This window comes from Castor canadensis, chromosome 7, assembly GCF_047511655.1.
Source record: "Castor canadensis chromosome 7, mCasCan1.hap1v2, whole genome shotgun sequence".
NCBI lineage: Eukaryota > Metazoa > Chordata > Mammalia > Rodentia > Castoridae > Castor > Castor canadensis.
In genome coordinates, this window is record NC_133392.1 from 64,417,054 (window position 1) to 64,437,428 (window position 20,375).

Below are 20,375 nucleotides of genomic sequence, written 5' to 3' on the forward strand. Positions count from 1 at the left end.
TATGGCTAAATTGGTAGAGTGCCTCCTTTACAAGCATGAAGCCCTGATTTCAAAGTCACAGTCCTACCAAAAAAAGAAAAAATTTAGAAATACTGATGAATTGGGAACTTTTTAAAGGAGACGAAAGACATATGACAAAACAACCTGTGATCCTAGATTAGATTCTGCAAAAAAGTATAGGGGACATTACTGGGAAATCAGATATTTTTTATGGGCTATATGTTAAATAATAGTAAGAATATGAAACTGGTCTTTTGTATTCCAGGCAATGCCACAATAAATGTCTTCTGATGCATGCCTTCCAATGTGTGCATGTATACATGTGATTTTTAAAAGTGGAATTACTGAGCACACACTTAAAATTTTGAGAGCTGCTAGGACTTGGAGTGTGGTTCAAGTGGTACAGCACAGGCCTGGCAAGTATGAATCCCTGAGTTCAAATCCCATTACAGCCAAAAAAGAAACAAAAATTTTTTTTGAGAAATATTGCCAAAGTGCCCCTCAAAAAGGTTGCTGATTTGCACTCTAGTGTATATGAATGCTCACTTATTTTTGATAATGTAGTATACTATATATTTTTATCTTTGCTAATTTTTTCAGTGAAAAATGCTGCTACATTATTTAGATAATATATTACTAAGTAAGTAAAGCAGAGTCCAATCAATATCTGTAGTATCATTCATATTATATATACACACATGTATGTATATGTGTATATGTGTGTATATGTATGTACATATATGTATATATATGTATGTATGAGAAAAGCCTAGAGGAATATGTACATGTACAGATATATAGAGATGTGTGTGTGTGTGTGTTATACACTCAAATATCTGGTAGAGAAGCCTCCAAGAATATATAGAGAAATGTCCAATGTAGTTATTTCCTAGTTTTTTATTTACTTTTTTATAAATATAGAATGTGGAAATATAAATAATAATGAAATGAGCAGTCTGTCCTCAAGGTGAAAAAGAGAACACTTACTAGTGCCTTTGAAGCCCCGGGAAGCCCAACTTTATTATGCCTTCCTGCACCAGAGTAACTATTTCTTAATTTCTGTTTACTTTTCTTTGAAATATACCACATGTTTATAGATTCCTAAACAGTGTGAGAACTCATCCATGTTAGTGCATACAACTGTCATTTATTCTCTTTCAGTGTTAATTTCAGTTAATCCAGTTTGTGGCTGATAGACACTTCAGTTGCTTCTTGCATTTTGCATTATTAACAATGCAAAATTGTTAACAGTGTTAACATTCTAATACATACGTTGTAGTATTAGAAAAATTTCTCTAGAATATATACTCAGTTGTAAAAATTGCTTAGCCTGCTAGGTAATGTCAAATCGTTTTTTCAATTCACTGTACCACCTTAAATTCTTACCAGTTCTATAAAGATAACAAATCATTCTCCTCATGAATTGTCTTTGTCAGATTTATAAAATTTTGCAGCCAGGTTCTGATAGCCCAGACCTGCTGTAATCCTAGCTAGCTACTTGGGAGGTTGAAATCGGGAAGATTGAGGTTCCAGACCAGCTCAGGCCAAAAAGGTCATAAGACCCATCTCAATGGGAAAAGTTCCACATGGTAGTACAGGAAGCCTAAATAGGAGGACTGCAGTCCACACTGGCCTGGGCAAAAAACAAGAGCCTATCTCCAAAATATCAAGAGCAAAAAAGGCTGGGGGAATGGCTCAAGAGGTCAAGCGCCTGCCTCTTGAACATGGAGCCCTGAGTTTAAATCCCAGTACTGACATTTTTTTTTTCATTTTTGTTTATCCAGTGGATTTGTAAGATCACATTATTGTTTTAATTTGCATTTTCCCCAACTACCAATGAAACCGAACTCTTGTATTTCCTCTTGATGAAATGGCCTGTTCAAGATGCTTGCCTATTTTTCTGTTGGGTTTATCTTTTTCTCAGTTTATAGTTTCTTTTCTATATTCTGGATACTAATCCTTTATTATTATCCAGAAAACAAACTTAGTTGATCTTTTTCTTCCTGTCAAAGGGGTCTTGTTGTGTAGCTCAGGCTGGCCTCAAACTCACAACCTCCTACTCACAACCTCCTACCTCCCCAATGCTGGGATTATAGGCATTAAACACTGTTTCTAATAAACCTTTCTTTCCCCAGGTATTTGCAATGTGAACTCTGTTGTATCTCAAGTTTCGACATTTGCATTGATCTATTTGGGGGCTCATTTCTTTGCCTTTGCACTATTTATCTGAATATATGCAAATAAGCGCTGTATTTACTATTACAGATTTGTACTGTTACACACTTGACGCTAGTGAAGCAAGTGTCTCACATCTTGTTCCTCTCAGTAGGAGTACCTGCCTGTTCTTTATCCTTTGGTGGTTTTTCCCATGAATTTTAAAGTCAGCTTTTCAGATTCCCCAAAATGTTGTTGAGACTGCACTTGAGTCTGTTTCCTACATTGTCTTATCTGAGAACCTGGCATCTCTCCCCATTTAGGTCGTTTGTAATGCCTTCCAATGAAGTCTTATAATTTTCTTCATTAGAGGTTACCATAATTTGTTTTGCTTTTGTATCTTTTGCCAAATTACACTTTTAAATGCTGCTGCTATATGTAAACATGAATGATGAACTTGTGTATTTCTCTTGTATCCAGCAATCTTTCTAAACTCTTAGCACAATTCACAGGTGCTTTGGGAATTTTCTGTATACAAACCTTTTAGCTGAAAATATTAACAAATTTGTTTCTTCCTTTCCTCTTAGTCTCTAGTACCATTCCATCCAAAAGGATCCAGATATCCTGATTCCAGGGCATAGCTAAGCCCAGAACATTACACCAGAAATTAAGGAAGAGCTCAGAAATACAGTAAAGGCAGATCAGGGACAGAGAAACCAGCCTGAAGGGCCTCCCGTTAGCAAAACCTGGGACTTTTTTTCTTTTTAAATAGTACTGGGGTTTGAACTCAGTGCCTTGCACTTGCTAAGCAAGTGCCCCACCACTTGAGCCACCCCACCAGCCAAAAAACTGGGACATTATGTGTACTCAAGTGCTGTAAGGAATTATAAATCATTGTTAAAAAAAAATAAGCTGTATGTCTTCATTTATAATAAACACATTAAAAATAATGTAGTCTTGCTTACAGTAGAATGCCAAAGGCTAGCTGGTATATGTGAAAGATATGCTGAAATTGGAAAATCATCTTAGCATGAGTTACGTTGATTGGAAAACATGAATGAATACTAAATCTGGAGGTGGAACAAGGATGCTCTGTGTGTGTGTGTGTGAGAGAGAGAGAGAGAGAGAGAGAGAGAGAGAGAGAGAGAGAGAGAGAGAGATTAAACCCAAGGGCTTTCACTTGGCGTGATTTCTACACTTAACTACTTCTCCAGCCCCAAGGATGGGGACTACTGATGTAGAGCAGGATATTTGCATAGCCTTAAAGCGTATATCCACAGACTGCTTATTAGATGCAAAGGAAAAAATATTTACTATGCAATGGAGAAATAGGACAGCATCTTGATCAGGTGATCAAAATTAATGTCACCAGAGAACAGCAGATGGACATGAGGTGTCTCTAAATGTCATACCCTAAAAAGGATGCAGAATAAGTTATGTAATACTCTAGCAGAGGATGTACAATCTGAATTTAATCATGAAGAATTACCTTATTAAATGGGGCAGGAGGTAACTGTTCTTCGAAAATGTCCTATCACAAAAGTCAAAAAAGACTGAAGAAATGATCCATATGGAAGAAGATAAAAGCTGGGTGTGGTGACACATTACTGTAATCCTAGCACTTAGGAGACAGGCAGGAGGATCTCAACTTCAAGGCCAGCCTGGGCTACATAGTAAGACCCTGTCTCAAAAACAAACAAAAAAAGTAAAGAAGACTAAAAAGACATGAGTTAAATCCTAGAAAAGATTCTATCCTGTAGGGGCAATTTTAATACAGGACATTACTGGGTAGTTAGCAAAATTAGAATATGGATAAATAGCTTACTGAAGCTGATAAATGAACTATGGCTATGTAAGAAAATATCCTTTTTCTCAGAAAAGAACCCTGAAGAATCTAGAGAGAAAAAGATTTAAATGCAACTTCCTTTCAAATAGTTTTGAGGAAAAAACTTGTGTAAGGGAAAAAAGCACACAAATGGAGCAGGATGTTAACAATGAACACATCTGAGTGAAGGCCACACTGGTGCTCATACCATTTTCCCTCCTGTAACATTGGTCTGAATCTGAAATTCCAAATTTAAAAATTGTAAATACATTTTAAACAACCTAATGTTGGAAACATAAACTTAAAATTGCGTTTGGAAACATCATGTTACATGAAATAAAGCAGACATGAAAGGACAAGTACCATCCTACATGATCTCACTTGAGCGGCCTAAAAACTATGAATTCAGAGTAACAGTTACCAGTGACTGAGGTAAAGAGGAATGGGGAGTGTTTGGGTTTTAGGTTTGTTTGTTTTGAGGAAGGGTCCCACTGTGTAGCCCAGGCTGACCTCAAACTCGTAATCCTCCTCCTTCAGCCTCTCAAGTGGATTACAGATGTGTAACACCACGCCCAGACAAAGGATTTTTTATTTTAATTTTCTTCTGTAGTGCTAGGGGTGGAACCCCAGGACCTCGCACATACTAATGCAAGCACTTTACCACTGAGCTGTGCTTCCAGCCCCTGGAAGTTATTGTTTAATGGGTTCAGAGTTTCTGTGAAATGTTGTAATAGTTACGAAATAGTAAAAATGGGCAGAAATGATAGTTGTACAACATTACAAATGTACCATTGAATTACACATTCAAAAACTGTTAAAATATGCCCAGAGCCAGTAGCTCATGCCTGTAATCCTAGCTACTCAGGAGGCAGAGATCAGGAGGATCTCGGATAAAAGCCAGCCCAGGTAAGTAGTAGTAGTTCATGAGACCCTATCTTGAAAAACCCTTCGCAAAAAAGGGCTGGCAGAGTGGCTCAAGGTGAAGTCCCTGAGTTCAAGCCCCAGTACCACCAAAAAAAAAAAAATTTGTTAAAATAATAAAATTTATGTTATATAGATCTTGCAAAGTAAAAAGTATCTTGGCAATGTTTTTTCATTCATCTTATAAAAGGATTCCCTATGATTCTTTTAAATTTATTTAATTTTTATTTAAGCAACTTTATACAACTTTTAAGATTCACATCGACTACTTTTTGAAGGTTCCACTTATAATTGATTGTGTTATACCTGTAGTACATCTTAGTTGGTTTTTAAAAATAGATTATGGAAAAGCTGATATTCCCCTGGGGCAAAGGTCTTAGCTTTTTCAGCATTCAGGTTTCCCACTTGTCACAGCAAATGACTCTTCAGAGTCCTTCACTTCATTCATCAGCCAGCTCCTTTCTCACAAAGAGGGTGCTTCACAAAAACATTCCATAAACATAAGCTTTTCTTCTTCTCACAAAGATCATAGCAGGAGGAATGAGGAAAACAGATGTTGCTTATAAGACTTGTAATGGACATGTTTCCATTGTAACCAGACCTGACTCTGAATTTGGCATCTGATCCATTCACTTTGTGGGCTGAGCATTTCAGACTCACAGTTTGGCAAAGTTAATATTGACATTTAACTCTTACCTGAAAACTCAGTGATAAAAATACTCTTGTTAAACCTCTTGGGAGAATGAGTTCAGCATAAGCAAATGTCTTCAGAATACATCATTCTGTTAACCAAATTATCTTTATCCTTTAACTGGTTATGCTTATTTTATCAAATCTAGACCATTCCCCAAATCTGACTAGGAAAGGCCTGTGTAGTCAGAATAGTAAAAGTGGAAGAACGTAACTTTCTAGTGATGCTTTCCACAGGTCTCTAACACAGCTTCTCCAGTCACCTCCCCCACCCTAGGGCCACCCAGAGCTCAGGGAAGGCCTTCAGTCTGCACCCAGCAGTTCCTCATTATCATCTGCTCTTCCAGGCTTTTGAACACTGCTGCATCAGCTCAAGTTTCTCCTCTGGAAAGTAGCCCAGATTTTTCTGTTTTTGACCTGTCTTATTTGTAACTGCACTTTTTTTTTTTTACAGTTTATTGCATTATAATTGAAATAAAATAGACTGTACATTTTAAAGTGTACAATACATATCTACTCCCATACATCTGCAGTTCTGCCTTCCCACTTGGTCTTCATCCATTTGAATTGTTTCCAGTTTGGAGCTATGCAAGTAAAGCTGCAGTGAATATTCATGTACAAGTCTTCTGTAGGTGTATGCAAAGTAAATGACACCTCGGCCAAATGCCTAGAAAGAAAATAACTGGGAAGTGGTCTTACCATTTTACATTCCACAATCAGTGTGTGAGAGTTCCAACTGATCCATAACCTTGCCAATATTTGGTATGGTCAGTCTATTTAATTTTACCCATTCTAGTGGGTATACAGTGATATCTTTTTTTTTTAATTTTTATTTTATTCATATCTGCATACAATGTTTGGGTCATTTCTCCCCCTTCTCCCATTCCCCTCCCTTACCCCCCCCCCCGCCCCCTCCCTCTCCACCCTTACCCCCTCGCTACCTGGCAGAAACTACCCTGCCCCATCCCTAATTTTGTTGAAGAGAGAGCAAAAGCAGTAATAGGAAGGACCAAGGGCCTTTGCTAGTTGAGATAAGGACAACCATACAGGGAGTTGACTCGCATTGATTTCCTGTGCATGTGTGTTACCCTCCAAGTCAATTCCTCTCGAACTAACCGTTTCTCTAGTTCCTGGTCCCCTTTTCCTATTGGCCTCAGTTGCTTTAAAGTATCTGCTTTAGTTTCTCTGCGTTAAGGGCAACAAATGCTAGCTAGTTTTTTAGGTGTCTTAACCTATCCTCATACCTCCCTTGTGTGCTTTCGCTTTTATCATGTGATCAAAGTCCAATCCCTTTGTTGTGTTTGCCCTCGATCTAATGTCTGCATATGAGGGAGAACATACGATTTTTGGTCTTTTGGGCCAGGCTAACCTCACTCAGAATGGTGTTCTCCAATTCCATCCATTTACCAGCGAATGATAACATTTCGTTCTTCTTCATGGCTGCATAAAATTCCACTGTGTATAGACACCACGTTTTCTTGATCCATTCGTCAGTGGTGGGGCATCTTGGCTGTTTCCATAACTTGGCTATTGTGAATAGTGCTGCAATAAACACGGGTGTGCAGGTGCCTCTGGAGTAACCTGTGTCACAGTCTTTTGGGTATATCCCCAAGAGTGGTATTGCTGGTAGATCAATGTCTAGCTTTTTAAGTAGCCTCCAAATTTTTTTCCAGAGTGGTTGTTCCTAGTTTACATTCCCACCAAGAGTGTAAGAGGGTTCCTTTTTCCCCCCGCATCCTCGCCAACACCTGCTGTTGGTGGTGTTGCTAATGATGGCTATTCTAACAGGGGTGAGGTGGAATCTTAGTGTGGTTTTAATTTGCATTTCCTTTATTGCTAGAGATGGTGAGCATTTTTTCATGTGGTTTTTTGGCCATCTGAATTTCTTCTTTTGCAAAAGTTCTGTTTAGTTCACTTGCCCATTTCTTTATTGGTTCATTAGTTTTGGGAGAATTTAGTTTTTTAAGTTCCCTATATATTCTGGTTATCAGTCGTCTGTCTGATGTGTAGCTGGCATATATTTTCTCCCACTCTGTGGGTGTTCTCTTCAGTTTAGAGACCATTTCTTTTGTTGAGCAGAAGCTTTTTAGTTTTATGAAGTCCCATTTATCTATGCTATATCTTTGTTGCTGTGCTGCTGGGGTTCCATTGAGAAAGTTCTTGCCTATACCTATTAATTTCCAGAGTATTTCCTACACTTTCCTTTACCAACTTTAGAGTTTGGGGTCTGATATTAAGATCCTTGATCCATTTTGAGTTAATCTTGGTATAGGATGATATCATGGATCTAGTTTCAGTTTTTTGCAGACTGCTAACCAGTTTTCCCAGCAGTTTTTATTGAAGAGGCTGTCTTTTCTCCATCGTATATTTTTAGCTCCTTTGTCAAAGACAAGTTGGTTATAGTTGTGTGGCTTCATATCCGGGTCCTCTATTCTGTTCCACTGGTCTGTTTTTGTGCCAGTACCATGCTGTTTTTATTGTTATTGCTTTGTAATATAGTTTGAAGTCGGGTATCGTGATACCTCCAGCATTGTTCTTTTGACTGAGTATTGCCTTGGCTATTCGTGGCCTCTTGTGTTTCCATATAAATTTAACGGTCGATTTTTCAGTCTCTTTAATGAATGTCATTGGAATTTTGATGGGAATTGCATTAAACATGTAGATTACTTTTGGGAGTATAGACATTTTTACTATGTTGATTCTACCAATCCATGAGCATGGGAGGTCTCTCCACTTCCTATAGTCTTCCTCAATCTCTTTCTTCAGAAGTGTATAGTTTTCCTTGTAGAGGTCGTTCACATCCTTTGTTAGGTTTACACCTAGGTATTTGATTTTTTTGAGGCTATTATAAATGGAATTGTTTTTATATATTATTTCTCAGTTTGTTCATTATTAGTGTATAGAAATGCTAATGATTTTTCTATGTTGATTTTATATCCTGCTACCTTGCTATAGCTGTTGATGGTATCTAGGAGCTTTTGAGTAGAGTTTTTTGGGTCTTTAAGGTATAGGATCATGTCATCTGCAAATAGGGATATTTTGACAGTTTCTTTACCTATTTGTATTCCTTTTATTCCTTCTTCTTGCCTAATTGCTCTGGCTAGGAATTCCAGTACTATGTTGAATAGGAGTGGAGATAGTGGGCATCCTTGTCTGGTTCCTGATTTTAGAGGGAATGGTTTCAGTTTTTCTCCGTTAAGTATAATGCTGGCTGTAGGTTTGTCATATATAGCTTTTATAATGTTGAGGTACTTTCCTTCTATTCCTAGTTTTCTTAGAGCTTTTATCATGAAATGATGTTGGATCTTATCAAAGGCTTTTTCTGCATCTATTGAAATGATCAGTGGTTTTTGTCTTTGCTTCTGTTAATGTGGTTTATTACGTGTATTGATTTTCATATTTTGAACCACCCCTGCATTCCTGGGATGAAGCCTACTTGGTCGTGGTGAATGATCTTTTTGATGTGTTGTTGAATTCGGTTTGCCATTTTATTGAGGATTACATCAGTGTTCATTAAGGAGATTAGCCTATAGTTCTTTTTGGAGGTGTCTTTGCCTGGTTTTGGGGTAAGTGTAATACTGGCTTCATAAAATGTGTTTGGCAGTTTTCCTTCCCTTTCTATTTCGTGGAACAGTTTAAGGAGGGTTGGTATCAGTTCTTCTTTAAAGGTCTGATAGAATTCAGCAGAAGTTCCATCAGGTCCTGGACTTTTCTTTTTGGGGAGACTCTTGATTACTGCTTCTCATTTTGTGTTATAGATCCATTCAGGTGATTAATATCCTCTTGGGTCAGTTTTGGATGATCATATGTATCTAGAAATCTGTCCATTTCTTAAGATTTTCGAATTTATTTGAATATAGGTTCTCGAAGCAGTATCTGATGATTTCCTGGACTTCCATGGTGTTTGTTGTTATCTCCCCTTTTGCATTCCTGATTCTACTAATTTGGGTTTTTTTCTCTCCTCATTTTATTCAGGTTTGCCAGGGGTGTGTCGATCTTGTTTATTTTTTCAAAGAACCAACTTTTTGTTACACTAATTCTTTGTATGGTTTTTTTGGTTTCTATTTCATTGATTTCAACTCTTATTTTTTATTATTTCTCTCCTATTTGTTTTGGGATTTGCTTGTCCTTGTTTCTCTAGGAGTTTGAGATGTATTATTAGGTCATTGATTTGGGATCTTTCAGTCTTTTTAATATATGCACTCATGGCTATAAACTTTCCTCTCAGGACTGCCTTTGCTGTGTCCCATAGGTTCCAGGTGGTTGTGTTTTCATTTTCGTTGTCTTCCCGGAAGTTTTTAATTTCCTCTTTTATTTCATCAGTGACCCGCTGTTCATTAAGCAATGAGTTATTCAGTTTCCAGCTATTTGTATGTTTTTTGTCTTTACTTTTGTTGTTGAGTTCCAGTTTTATTGCATTGTGATCAGATAGAATGCACGGTATAATTTCTATTTTCTTATATTTGCTGAGGCTGGCTTTGTGCCCTAGGATATGATCTATTTTGGAGAAGGTTCCATGGGCTGCTGAGAAGAATGTATATTGTGTAGAAGTTGGATGAAATGTTCTGTAGACATCAAGTAGGTCCATTTGATCTATTGTATATTTTAGATCTAGGATTTCTTTATGATTTTTTTGTTTGGATGACCTATCTATTGATGATAATGGGGTGTTAAAGTCTCCCACAACCACTATGTTGGAGTTAATATATGCTTTTAGGTCTTTCGGGGTATGTTTGATGAAATTGGGTGCGTTGACATTGGGTGCATACAGATTGATGATTATTATTTCCTTTTGGTCTATTTCCCCTTTTATTAGTATGCAATGTCCTTCTTTATCTCGTTTGATCAATGTAGGTTTGAAGTCTGCTTTGTCAGAGATAAGTATTGCTACTCCTGCCTGTTTTCAGGGGCCATCGGCCTGGTAAATCTTCTTCCAGCCTTTCATCCTAAGCATATGCTTATTTCTGTCAGTGAGATGGGTGTTGTGTAAGCAACAAATTGTTGGATCTTCCTTTTTCATCCATTTCGTCAAACAGTGCCTTTTGATGGGGGAATTCAGTCCATTAACATTAAGTGTTAGTACCGATAGGTATGTGGTGATTCCTGTCATTTAGTTGTCTTAGTTGTTTGAAGGTTTGATTGTGTGTACCTAAGTTTACTCTGTACTTCCTTGCTTTTTCTTTTCCTGTAGTTTGGTGCTGACTGCCCTTTCATGGTTATGTTGGGTTTCACTTTCTGTGTGCAGAATCCCTTGAAGAATCTTTTGTAGTGGTGGCTTTGTGATCACATACTGTTTTAGTTTCTGCTTATCATGGAAGACTTTTATTGCTCCATCTATTTTGAATGATAGCTTTGCTGGGTAGAGTATCCTGGGGATGAACGTATTTTCATTCAGTGCCTGGAAGATCTCACCCCACGCTCTTCTTGCTTTTAATGTTTCTGTTGAGACGTCTGCTGTGATTTTTTGGGTTTACCTTTGTATGTTATTTGGTTTTTCTCTCTTAAAGCCTTCAGTATTCTTTCTCCGGTCTCTGTATTTGTTGTTTTAATGATAATTTGCCGTGGGGTCTTTTTCTTGTTCTGGAGGCCTCTTGCATCTGTATGGGAATAGATTTCTCTAGATTTGGGAAATTTTCTGTCATTATTTTGTTGAATATATTACGCATTCCCTTTGCTTGTACCTCTTCTCCTTCTTCAGTGCCCATGATTCTCAGGTTTGGTCTTTGATGGAGTCGGTGAGTTCTTGCATTTTCTTTTCACAGGTCTTGAGTTATTTAACTAATAGTTCTTCAGTTTTTTCCTTTAATTACCATTTCATCTTTGAGTTCTGAGATTCTGTCTTCTGTTTGTTCTATTCTGCTGTATTGGTCTTCCATTTTGTTTTGCATTTCTGTTTCGTTCTTTTTTCTGAGGTTTTCATGTCCTGTGTCATTTCCTCTTTAATGTTGTCTGTTTTCGTCCTGACTTCATTTATCTCTTTTATTAATCATGTTCTTTGTTTCACTTTGGTGTTTATACAGTGCTTCTATGGTTTCTTTTACTTTTTCTTGTGCTTTTTCAAATTCTCTATTTTTGTTGTCTTGGAATTTCTTGAGTATCTCCTGTACATTTTGGTTGACCCTATCCAGTATCATCTCTATAAAATTCTCATTGATTACCTGTAGGATTTCTTCTTTTAGATTATTCTTGTGGACTTCATTGGGTTCTTTGGCATAGTTTATCTTCCTTTTGAATCTGGATCTGAGTATCTGTTTTCTTCATTTCCCTCTGGTTCCTGTACTAATTTTTTGCTGTGGGGAAACTGGTTTCCCTGTTTTTTCTGCCTTTATGTCATTGCCCTTGGTGTTGTTATTGTCCCTGTTCTGTGTGCAATTAGGTATTTTCTAGCATGTAATAATAACAATGGTGATATTTAGAATGGAAGGGTGAGAGGAGAGGGAAAGCAAAGAAGTTAAAGAAGGAGGGAAAACAAATAAACAGGTAAAAAAAACAAAACAAACAGAAAAGTTTCAAAGATATAAACAGGGAGAGATAGTATACTAATCAACAATAAGCTGAACAGGCATTAGAGAGACAGAGAGGATTGAGTAAAAAAAGAAATTAAAAAAAAATCTCCAAGTTCAAATGCAATAAAGTTTCAGTCTTAATAATTTTAAGTCCTGGAGATGGTGTCTCAGAAGTAGTCGTTGTGTCATCAAAGGGGAAAAAATACAAAAAAAAAACACCATAAAGTCTCCCAAGTTCAAAAAGAGTCTGGAGACAGTTCTGTGAATGGCTATCTGAGGCTGCAGCTCACCTCCCCACTGCTGTCAGCCTGCTGTTGCTGGAGGCTTTATTTATGCAGATCTCAGGAGTGAGCTTAACACTCACCTGGCCCCACAGGCTTTGTTTACTCAGAGTTCTGGGCGCTACCGCCACTGCTGCAAGCTTTCCCCTTTCCCAGCACAGTGGGGGAGGTGACACTGCACCAGCTTTTTCAGGCCAGCGTGTTTATTTACAGTTCACGTGGGAAGTGGGCCTTCCCCCGCTCTCCTGTGGAGTTTTCCTCCCACTGCCACTTTTACAAGCTTTCTCACTCCTGGTTGCTGCGCATGTGCGGCCACTCCTGCCTTCTCCAGCCAGCTTGTTGCGATGGATTTCCCCTCCCCCTCTCTTCGGCACTCAGGGCGCCCCGCCCTCTTTGCTATGTGTCTTTTTTATTGTTATTGTTTATTATTCAGTTTTTTTTTTTCTTTTTCCCTGAGTGGGGGTTGGTCTGTCCAGGGGGCTATGCTGATCTGGCCCAGGGTTTTCTGTGGGAGTACCGCATGTCGCTTAGCTCACCTTGTGGTCTGCGTCTGGCGGCGGCGCGGGAGCCTTCCTGATTTCTCTGTTTAATGTGGAGTGCAGTTGCTATGCGTGGGCTGGAGGCATGGAGGAGTCAAAGTTTTGCCTCTTCTTGGTGGTTTTTCTTGTAATGTTTATCTCCAGCACCTCTCCAAGATTTTACTTTAGGAAGCATGCTTTCTGCTTCCTCCCTCTAGCCACCATCTTGGAATCTCAGAATATAGACATTTTTGAACATGGAAGATCCCAATTTCCCCTAGTGTACCATTTCTCAAAAAGCTATGAGAGGATATGCTTTGCCAAAACAAAAGAGTAACCAATAAAAAAAAAAAGAAAAAGGCCTACAGTGATATCTAATTGCAATTTTTATTTTCACTTCTTTAGTGAACAGTGATATTGAGTATTATATGCTAACTTGGCATCTGGTTCTCTTGGTTGTTAAAACCAAGACACTTTTGCCCATTTTTATTGAGTTATTTGTTGTTATTAAGGTGCAGAGTGTTTTGTTGTTTGTTTATTTATTTTGGGCAGTACTGGGGATTGAACTGAAGGCCTCAAGTTTGCTAGACTAGAGCTCTACCACCTAAACCACGCCCCTATTCCTTTTGCTTTTAGTTTGTTTTTCAGACAGGCCTGCCACTTTTGCCCAGGCTTGCCTTGGACCAAGATCCTCCTACCTCCACCTGGAAGGATTACCATGAGCATCAGTACGCCCCACTTGTTTTTGAGATAGGGTCTCTCTTACTTTTCCATGAGCTGGTCTTGAACCAAAGTCCTCCTACCTCTCCCTCCCAAGTACCTGGGATTACAGGTATGTGCCACCTTCCTCAACTTGTTTTTTTTGAAATAGCGTCTTGCTTGGGCTGTTCTCAAACTGCCATCCTCTTATTGCTACCTCCTAAGTAGGTGGGATTCAGCATTTAATTTTGATGAAGTCCAAATTTTTGTCTTCTCTAAAAGTTTGTACTTTTGGCCTGAGGATATGTATAGCTCAGTGACAGACTCCTTGTACTTTTTACTTACATCTTACTAAGTGATCTTCAGCAAACCCAAGATCACTAGGATTTTCCAGTTTTCTTCTCAGAATGTCATAGTTTTATCTCTTACATTAAGCTTGTGATTCTTTACAAGTGAATTTTTGTAGCTGATAGGAGGTAAAGGTTGAAGCAGGATCTGTTCACGTATGGACTCAAGTTCTAATGTAATCCTTTCTCTGTCAAATTGCTTTGGCACTTTTGTCAAATCAGGTGATCTTACAGAAGTAGATTTATTTCTGGGCTCTGTGCAATTCCATTGATTGATTTGTCCATCACCATAGTGTCATGATTATTGTAGTTCTGTGATAAGTTTTGAAAACAGATAGTGTAAGTCCTCTGACTCTGTTCTTTTTCAAAGTTATGTTTTGGCTTTCCATTTTCATAAAACTTTTAGAAGCAGCTTTTCAATTCCTGTAAGAAAAGTCTGCTGTAATTTTTATTATCATATTGTATTATCAATAAAAGTTTCTGCAGAGCTGAGAAGAATATTGACTCTTCTGACCTATGAGCATTAGTATCTCTCCATTTCTCCATGTTTCTTTTATTTCTCTTTGCATTGTTTTGTCATTTTCAGTGTGCACATCTTGCGTGATGTGTCAGATCTATTCCTAGGTATTTCACATGTTTGATTCTGTGGATAAATTATACTTTAATACTTATTTTTAGTTGTTCACTCATGGCATGTAACTGTTGTATATACACACACATATCTTACCAGTAGCAGTGTAGCTATTCAGTTGATTTCTCTATATGGTCATTTATTCTGCAACTTTACTAAACTCAGTACTTCTAGTAAGTTTTCTAGATTTCATAGGATTTCAAAATAGACTAGAATTTCTCACTCTTGGCTTTCTTAACACTGAAGGATGTTTAGTGCCTTCTTGGCCTCTTCCTACTAGATAGATGTAACACCTCCCAGCCTGGTTGTGACAACTAAAAAACCTACAGACACAGCCAGACGTCCCCTAAGGATCAAAATTTGCTCACTGTTGAGAATCACAGGCATAGACAATCATGCCATCTGCAAATAGTGATCATTTTTGTTCTTTTCCATCTTTGTTTTGTTTTGTTTTGTTGAGACAGAGTCTTACCATGCAGCCCAAGCTAGCCTGGAACTTCTTTTTCCATCTTGATGCCTTATTGCACTCTCTAGAGTCTCAAGTATAGTGTTTAGGAGCAAATACTCACACCAGGCACTTGTGAGACTGAGGCAGGAAGATCACAATTTTAATACCAGCCTAAGCTGGTAGTGAGACCCCATCTCCAAGAGACAGAGGGAAGGAGGAAGAGAAAGAAAGAGAGGGAACCTGGCACCAGTGGCTCATGCATGTAATCCTATCTATTTAGGAGGCAGAGATCAGGAGGATCATGGTTTGAAGTCAGCCCTGAGCAAATAGTTCATGAGATCCTATCTTGAAAAAAACCCATCACAAAAAAGGGTTGGTGAAGTGGCTCAAGTGGTAAGAGAGTGCCTGCCTAGCAGGTGTGAGGCTCTGAGTTCAAATCCCAGTACTGCCACAAAAAAAAAAAAGAGAGTGTGTATAAGAGAGCTCAGACATTCTTGCTGTATTCTTAATCTTCAGGGGAAAGTAAAATATTCTATCATTCACCACTAAGAATGTCTTTAGTGCCAGGTGCCAATGGCTCATGCCTGTAATCCTAGCTACTCAGGAGACAGAGAGACAGAGAGCAGGAGGATCGAGGTTCAAAGCCAGCCCAGGCAAATAGTTCATGAGACCTTATCTCGAAAAACCTCATCACAAAAAAGGGCTGTTGGAGTGACTCAAGGTGTAAGCCCTAAGTTCAAAACCCAGTACCACAAAAAAAATTTTAAAAAGAATGACATTAGCAGTAAGTTTCCTAAGTACCCTTTATCAGGTTGAGAATATTCCCTTCAATTCCTATTTTATAAAAGTTTTTATTATGAATAGAAGGTGGATTTTGTCAAATGATTTCTCTACATCTCTTAAAATGATTTTATACAGTTTTCTTAATCTGATAAATTATATTGATAATTAAATGTTAAACAAAGCTTGGATTCCTAAAATAAACCCAGGGCTAGGAGTGTAGGTCAGTGGTAATGTGCTTGCCTAAGATAAACCCTACTTTTATCATGATTCATTGTCTTTTTTAATATATTGTTGGATATGATTTGCTAACATTTTCTTCAGAAAGTTAGATATCAGTAATTTTCTTTAGAATCTGGATCTCAAAGTAACGCTGGCCTCAGAGGATGAGGTGGGAAGTATTTGCTCCTCCTCAGTTTTCTGAAGTGTTCGTGTAACATTGGTATTTTTCCTAAAGGTTTGGTAGAACTCACCAGTGACACCATCTGGACCTGAAACTTTCTTTACAGGAAGTTTTAAACTACAAAATTATCTTTAAGCAAGTGTGAGGCCCTGAGTTCAAACCCCAGTACCACCAAAAAGAAAAAACAAACAAAAAAAAATTATCTTTAATAGACTGAGGGCTATTCACGTTGTCAAAATGAACTTTATTAAGTTGTATCTTTTAAGGAATTTGTCCTAGTCACCTAACTTGTCAAATCTTTTGGCTTAAGTTGTTAATATTTCCTAGTTAGCCTCTTAATATATGTAAACCATATAGTGACGTCACCTCTGTCATTCCTGATAGTGGTAATATGTGTTGTCAGTCTCTCATTAGTCTGTATAGAAATCTGTCAGTTTTGCCTGTTTATATTCTCAGTTCCATCTTCTGAACTCAGTAAGACTGTCGGGATTTGCCCAGATTGTCCCTCCTTGTATAGTGACCTGGTAACTGTAGGTAACAAACTAGAGCATTTTATATTTTACCTCAGTTGTTCCCCTCTATCATGAATCTTCTTTGGTTGAGTTGCAATATTTGAAAAGCTTTGTTTCATCAATTTTGTCTTTGTTTTGTTGTTTTGGGAAGAAGATTAATTCTGGTTCCTTTTATTACATCTTGGCCTCAGCAGGTTTCAATGCTTTATTATAATTTATATATAATACTTTATTTACTTCATTATAATTTATTTTAATGTCAAACTGGTCTATAGTGCTTGATTATAGACATTATTTCACTGCTGTTTCTGGGAATAAAAGGGTATTTCATAACATTTCTTCTTTCAAAGTTGTACTCGGAGCAATATCCAGATGAAAGAATTTTGTCCAAAGAACAGTATATTAGGAATAAGAACAATGCAAAAGGTACCCAAAGAAAAGGGGAAGGGAACAATAACTTAGCAGCACCAAAGACCCCTGGTAATACTACATGGCCCGTTAGTTCTAACAACCTTTAATCTCTAAGTGAAAGGAAAGCATGATAAGTGAAGCTTAGAAGGACCAGACCAACTTGACTACAAGTCAAGGAAGCCCACTTGAGCTTATAAGAAATACGAGGTGGGGGCGGGTGCCTCTCTGACCTTTGGAGGCTTTGACTGATTGCCAAGGCCAAAACTAAGTGCTGCCACCATATTCTGGTCTGACCCAACAATATTTCTGATGCTGCTATGCAATGCTCATGTTCTTCCTTTTGTCTGTGCTCCAGGGTTTCTGTCTCAGCTGGTCTCTGACAAGCCTCTGACTGAATGCATCCGTGCAGGCCACTATGCAGCCAGCGTCATAATCAGACGAACTGGCTGCACCTTTCCTGAGAAGCCAGACTTCCACTGATGGAGCTGCAGAAAACCCAGGCCTGGAAGAATGGACACCCCTGACTGCTTCCTGAGAGTCCCACGTTAGTAAAGAAGAAAGTTAGCTGCCATCTTTTCCTACTGTTACAGTAATGCTCAGAGAATCTTTAGGCTCTCCACAACCTGAAAAAAATGTTTATTTCCATAGTTTGTTAGTGCCTCTTAAGTGTCAATTAAATAGGAATATAACATTTCATAGAAAATTTTTATTTGACTTTCAATTACTTTGTAAATTCATGTGTATTTAGCAAATTGATCAATTTTTTTACATGTCTGCTTTGAATGCAGATGCAATTTAATATAATAGAGTTTTTAAAGAAATTAATCCTAACACATCAATCTTTAGCTTTTTATATAAATATATATAATTTAGGAGTGTGTGCATACACACATAGATAAATACCACATATGCACATGAAAAGTGTTCAAATAAGGTACAAAAATATTTATCATTGCCAAATTACTCCCAATCATCTCCTCAGTGTGTACTCACATATATAATAAACTTTGGAAATTGAATAATTTGCCAAATTTTATGTTACATTACAATATTCAATGATGACCTTATGTTTACTTATGGTACTCTGTAATTTGATACAAATAAAAACTTGTCCTACAGGAATTTTTTTTCTGTCTTTGGTCAATAAAACTAAGGAAGGGGAGGGGGTGGGGGCAGTGGGGAGAAATGAACCAATCCTTGTATGCACATATGAATAATAAAAGAAAAATGAAAAAAAATAAATAAATAAAACTAAGGAAGAAAGATTATTATATAGTACTGGCCTCTAAAGTAATATCTAATTTATTGACGGACTTAGAAAGAAAACATAATACATTGAAAAATAACCATAGAGGAGTCCAATAAGCCACTCTTTTATGTTCTTGTTTTTCTTTGCTTGTTGTTTTGTTATTGAAATTTTTGTTTGGGGATTTTTTGTTGTTTGCAGTACTAGGGTTTGAACTTAGGTCCTCATGCTTAGTAGGCAGGTGCTCTACCACATGAGCCATACCCCAGCCCTTTTTGCTTTAGTTATTTTCCGGATACGATCTTACTTTTTATGCCTGGCAGGCCTGGATTACAATCCAATTTACACTTTCCACATAGCTGGGAGGACAGGCATGCACCACCACACCCAGCTTTTACTGACTGAGATGGGGGTCTCACTAATTTTTTGCCCTGATTGGCCTCTAACTGCAGTCTTCCTGATCGTCACCTCTTAGGTAGCTAGGATTACAGGCTTTTCCTGACCTGTTTTTTTGTGGCTCGAGTGCTCAAGTGATAGAGCAGCTACATAGCAAGTGCAAGGCCCTGAGTTTAAATCTCAGTACCGCCAAAAAATAAAAATAATAAGTCTGATAAAAGCTGACAATCCACTATACCAGGAACTATAAAATATTGCTGAGAGCTGGGCACTGGTGGCTCACACCTGTAATCCTAGCTACGTGGGAGGCTGAGATCAGGAGGCTCAAGAACCCAGACCAGCCTAGGTAAATAGTTCACAAGACCCATCTCCAAAATAACCAGAACAAGATGGACAAGAGGTATGGCTCAAGCAGTAGAGCACCTGCTTTGCAAGTGCCTTGCAGTTCCACAAAAAAAAAAAAAAAAATGCTGAGAAATTAAAGGCATAGTAGATAAATCTTGTGTAAGACTTGACAAACATTAAGATATCAGCTATCTCCAAATTGATTTACAGATGCTACATAATCACTATCAAAACTCTAGCAGGGCCAGGTGCAGGTGGCTCGTGGCTCGTGGCTGGTGACTCATGCCTGTAACCCTAGCTACTCAGGAGGCAGAGATCGGGAGGATCACAGTTTGAAGCCAGCCTGGGCAAATAGTTTGTGAGACCCTATCTGAAAAACCCAATACAAAAAAAAGGCTGGTAGAGTGGCTCAGGGCATAGGCTCTAAGTTCAAACTCCAGTTCAGGGAAAAAAAAAATAACTAGCAGGTTTGGGCAGGGGGAGTCAGGGACTGACATGCTGGTTCTACAATTCATGTGGGAAAAGGCAGTACCTAGAATGGCCAGAACAACTTTGCAAAAGAAGAGTAAAGTCAGGATTTCTATAAACAAAAGAGCATGGCGTTGGCATCAAATAAGCAGGTGGAGCACAATGGAATTCAGAAATAGGCCCATTTTATCTAGGCAAGTGATTAGACAACTTTATGACATGACATGTTACTTATTAGCCACCTATTCTCCCATTTAAAATGCACAAGTCAAGTTTTCATAGTAGATTCACAAGGTTGTACGAGCATCATCACAATTTATAGAGCGCTTTTATCCACTCCAAAAAACCCTGTATTTATTACCAATAACTCCTCATGTCCCCACGAGCTCTGCCTCAGCCCTAAGCAATAGCTAATCTACTTTCTGTGGCTACAGATTTGCCTATTCTGGATACTGATTTTTTTTTAATGATATTGGGCTTTGTTTGAACTCAGGGCTTTGCTCTGGTGACGCTGTTTGAGGTATGTCCCCCAGCCTCTGGATACTTGTAAATGGAAGCATATAATATTTGGTCTTCTGTAATTGACTTGTTTCATTTACAATTGTTTCAACGTTCATCTATATTGTAGTACATATCAGTTCTTCATTTTCTTCTACTGCCAAATATTCCATTGTCGGGACATAACACATTTTGTTTCTGTGTTCATCAGCTGACGGATAGGTGTTATTCCCACTTTTGGGCCATTATGAAAAGTGCTGCTACTATGGTTGGATAAATGACCCCTGAAGGCCCAC

General features: G+C 38.1%; 1 protein-coding gene and 1 non-coding gene across 4 annotated transcripts in view; one reads left to right on the plus strand and one right to left on the minus strand.

The window, feature by feature from the left end:
* Adk (adenosine kinase) overlaps window positions 1-18,248 on the plus strand; it is a 502,187-nt gene extending 483,939 nt beyond the window's left edge. For all 3 annotated transcript variants that reach the window (XM_074079212.1, XM_020160795.2, XM_074079213.1), the window contains one exon: window positions 17,482-18,248. In XM_074079212.1, coding sequence (XP_073935313.1) covers window positions 17,482-17,606 — 125 coding nt within the window. In that variant the 3' untranslated portion in view covers window positions 17,607-18,248. The remainder of the gene's footprint in view (window positions 1-17,481) is intronic.
* A 319-nt stretch (window positions 18,249-18,567) lies between these two features.
* Window positions 18,568-18,640, minus strand: Trnas-acu (transfer RNA serine (anticodon ACU)). The gene has a single exon. It is a non-coding gene; the product is annotated as a tRNA-Ser (tRNA).
* Between the last annotated feature and the right edge of the window lie 1,735 nt (window positions 18,641-20,375).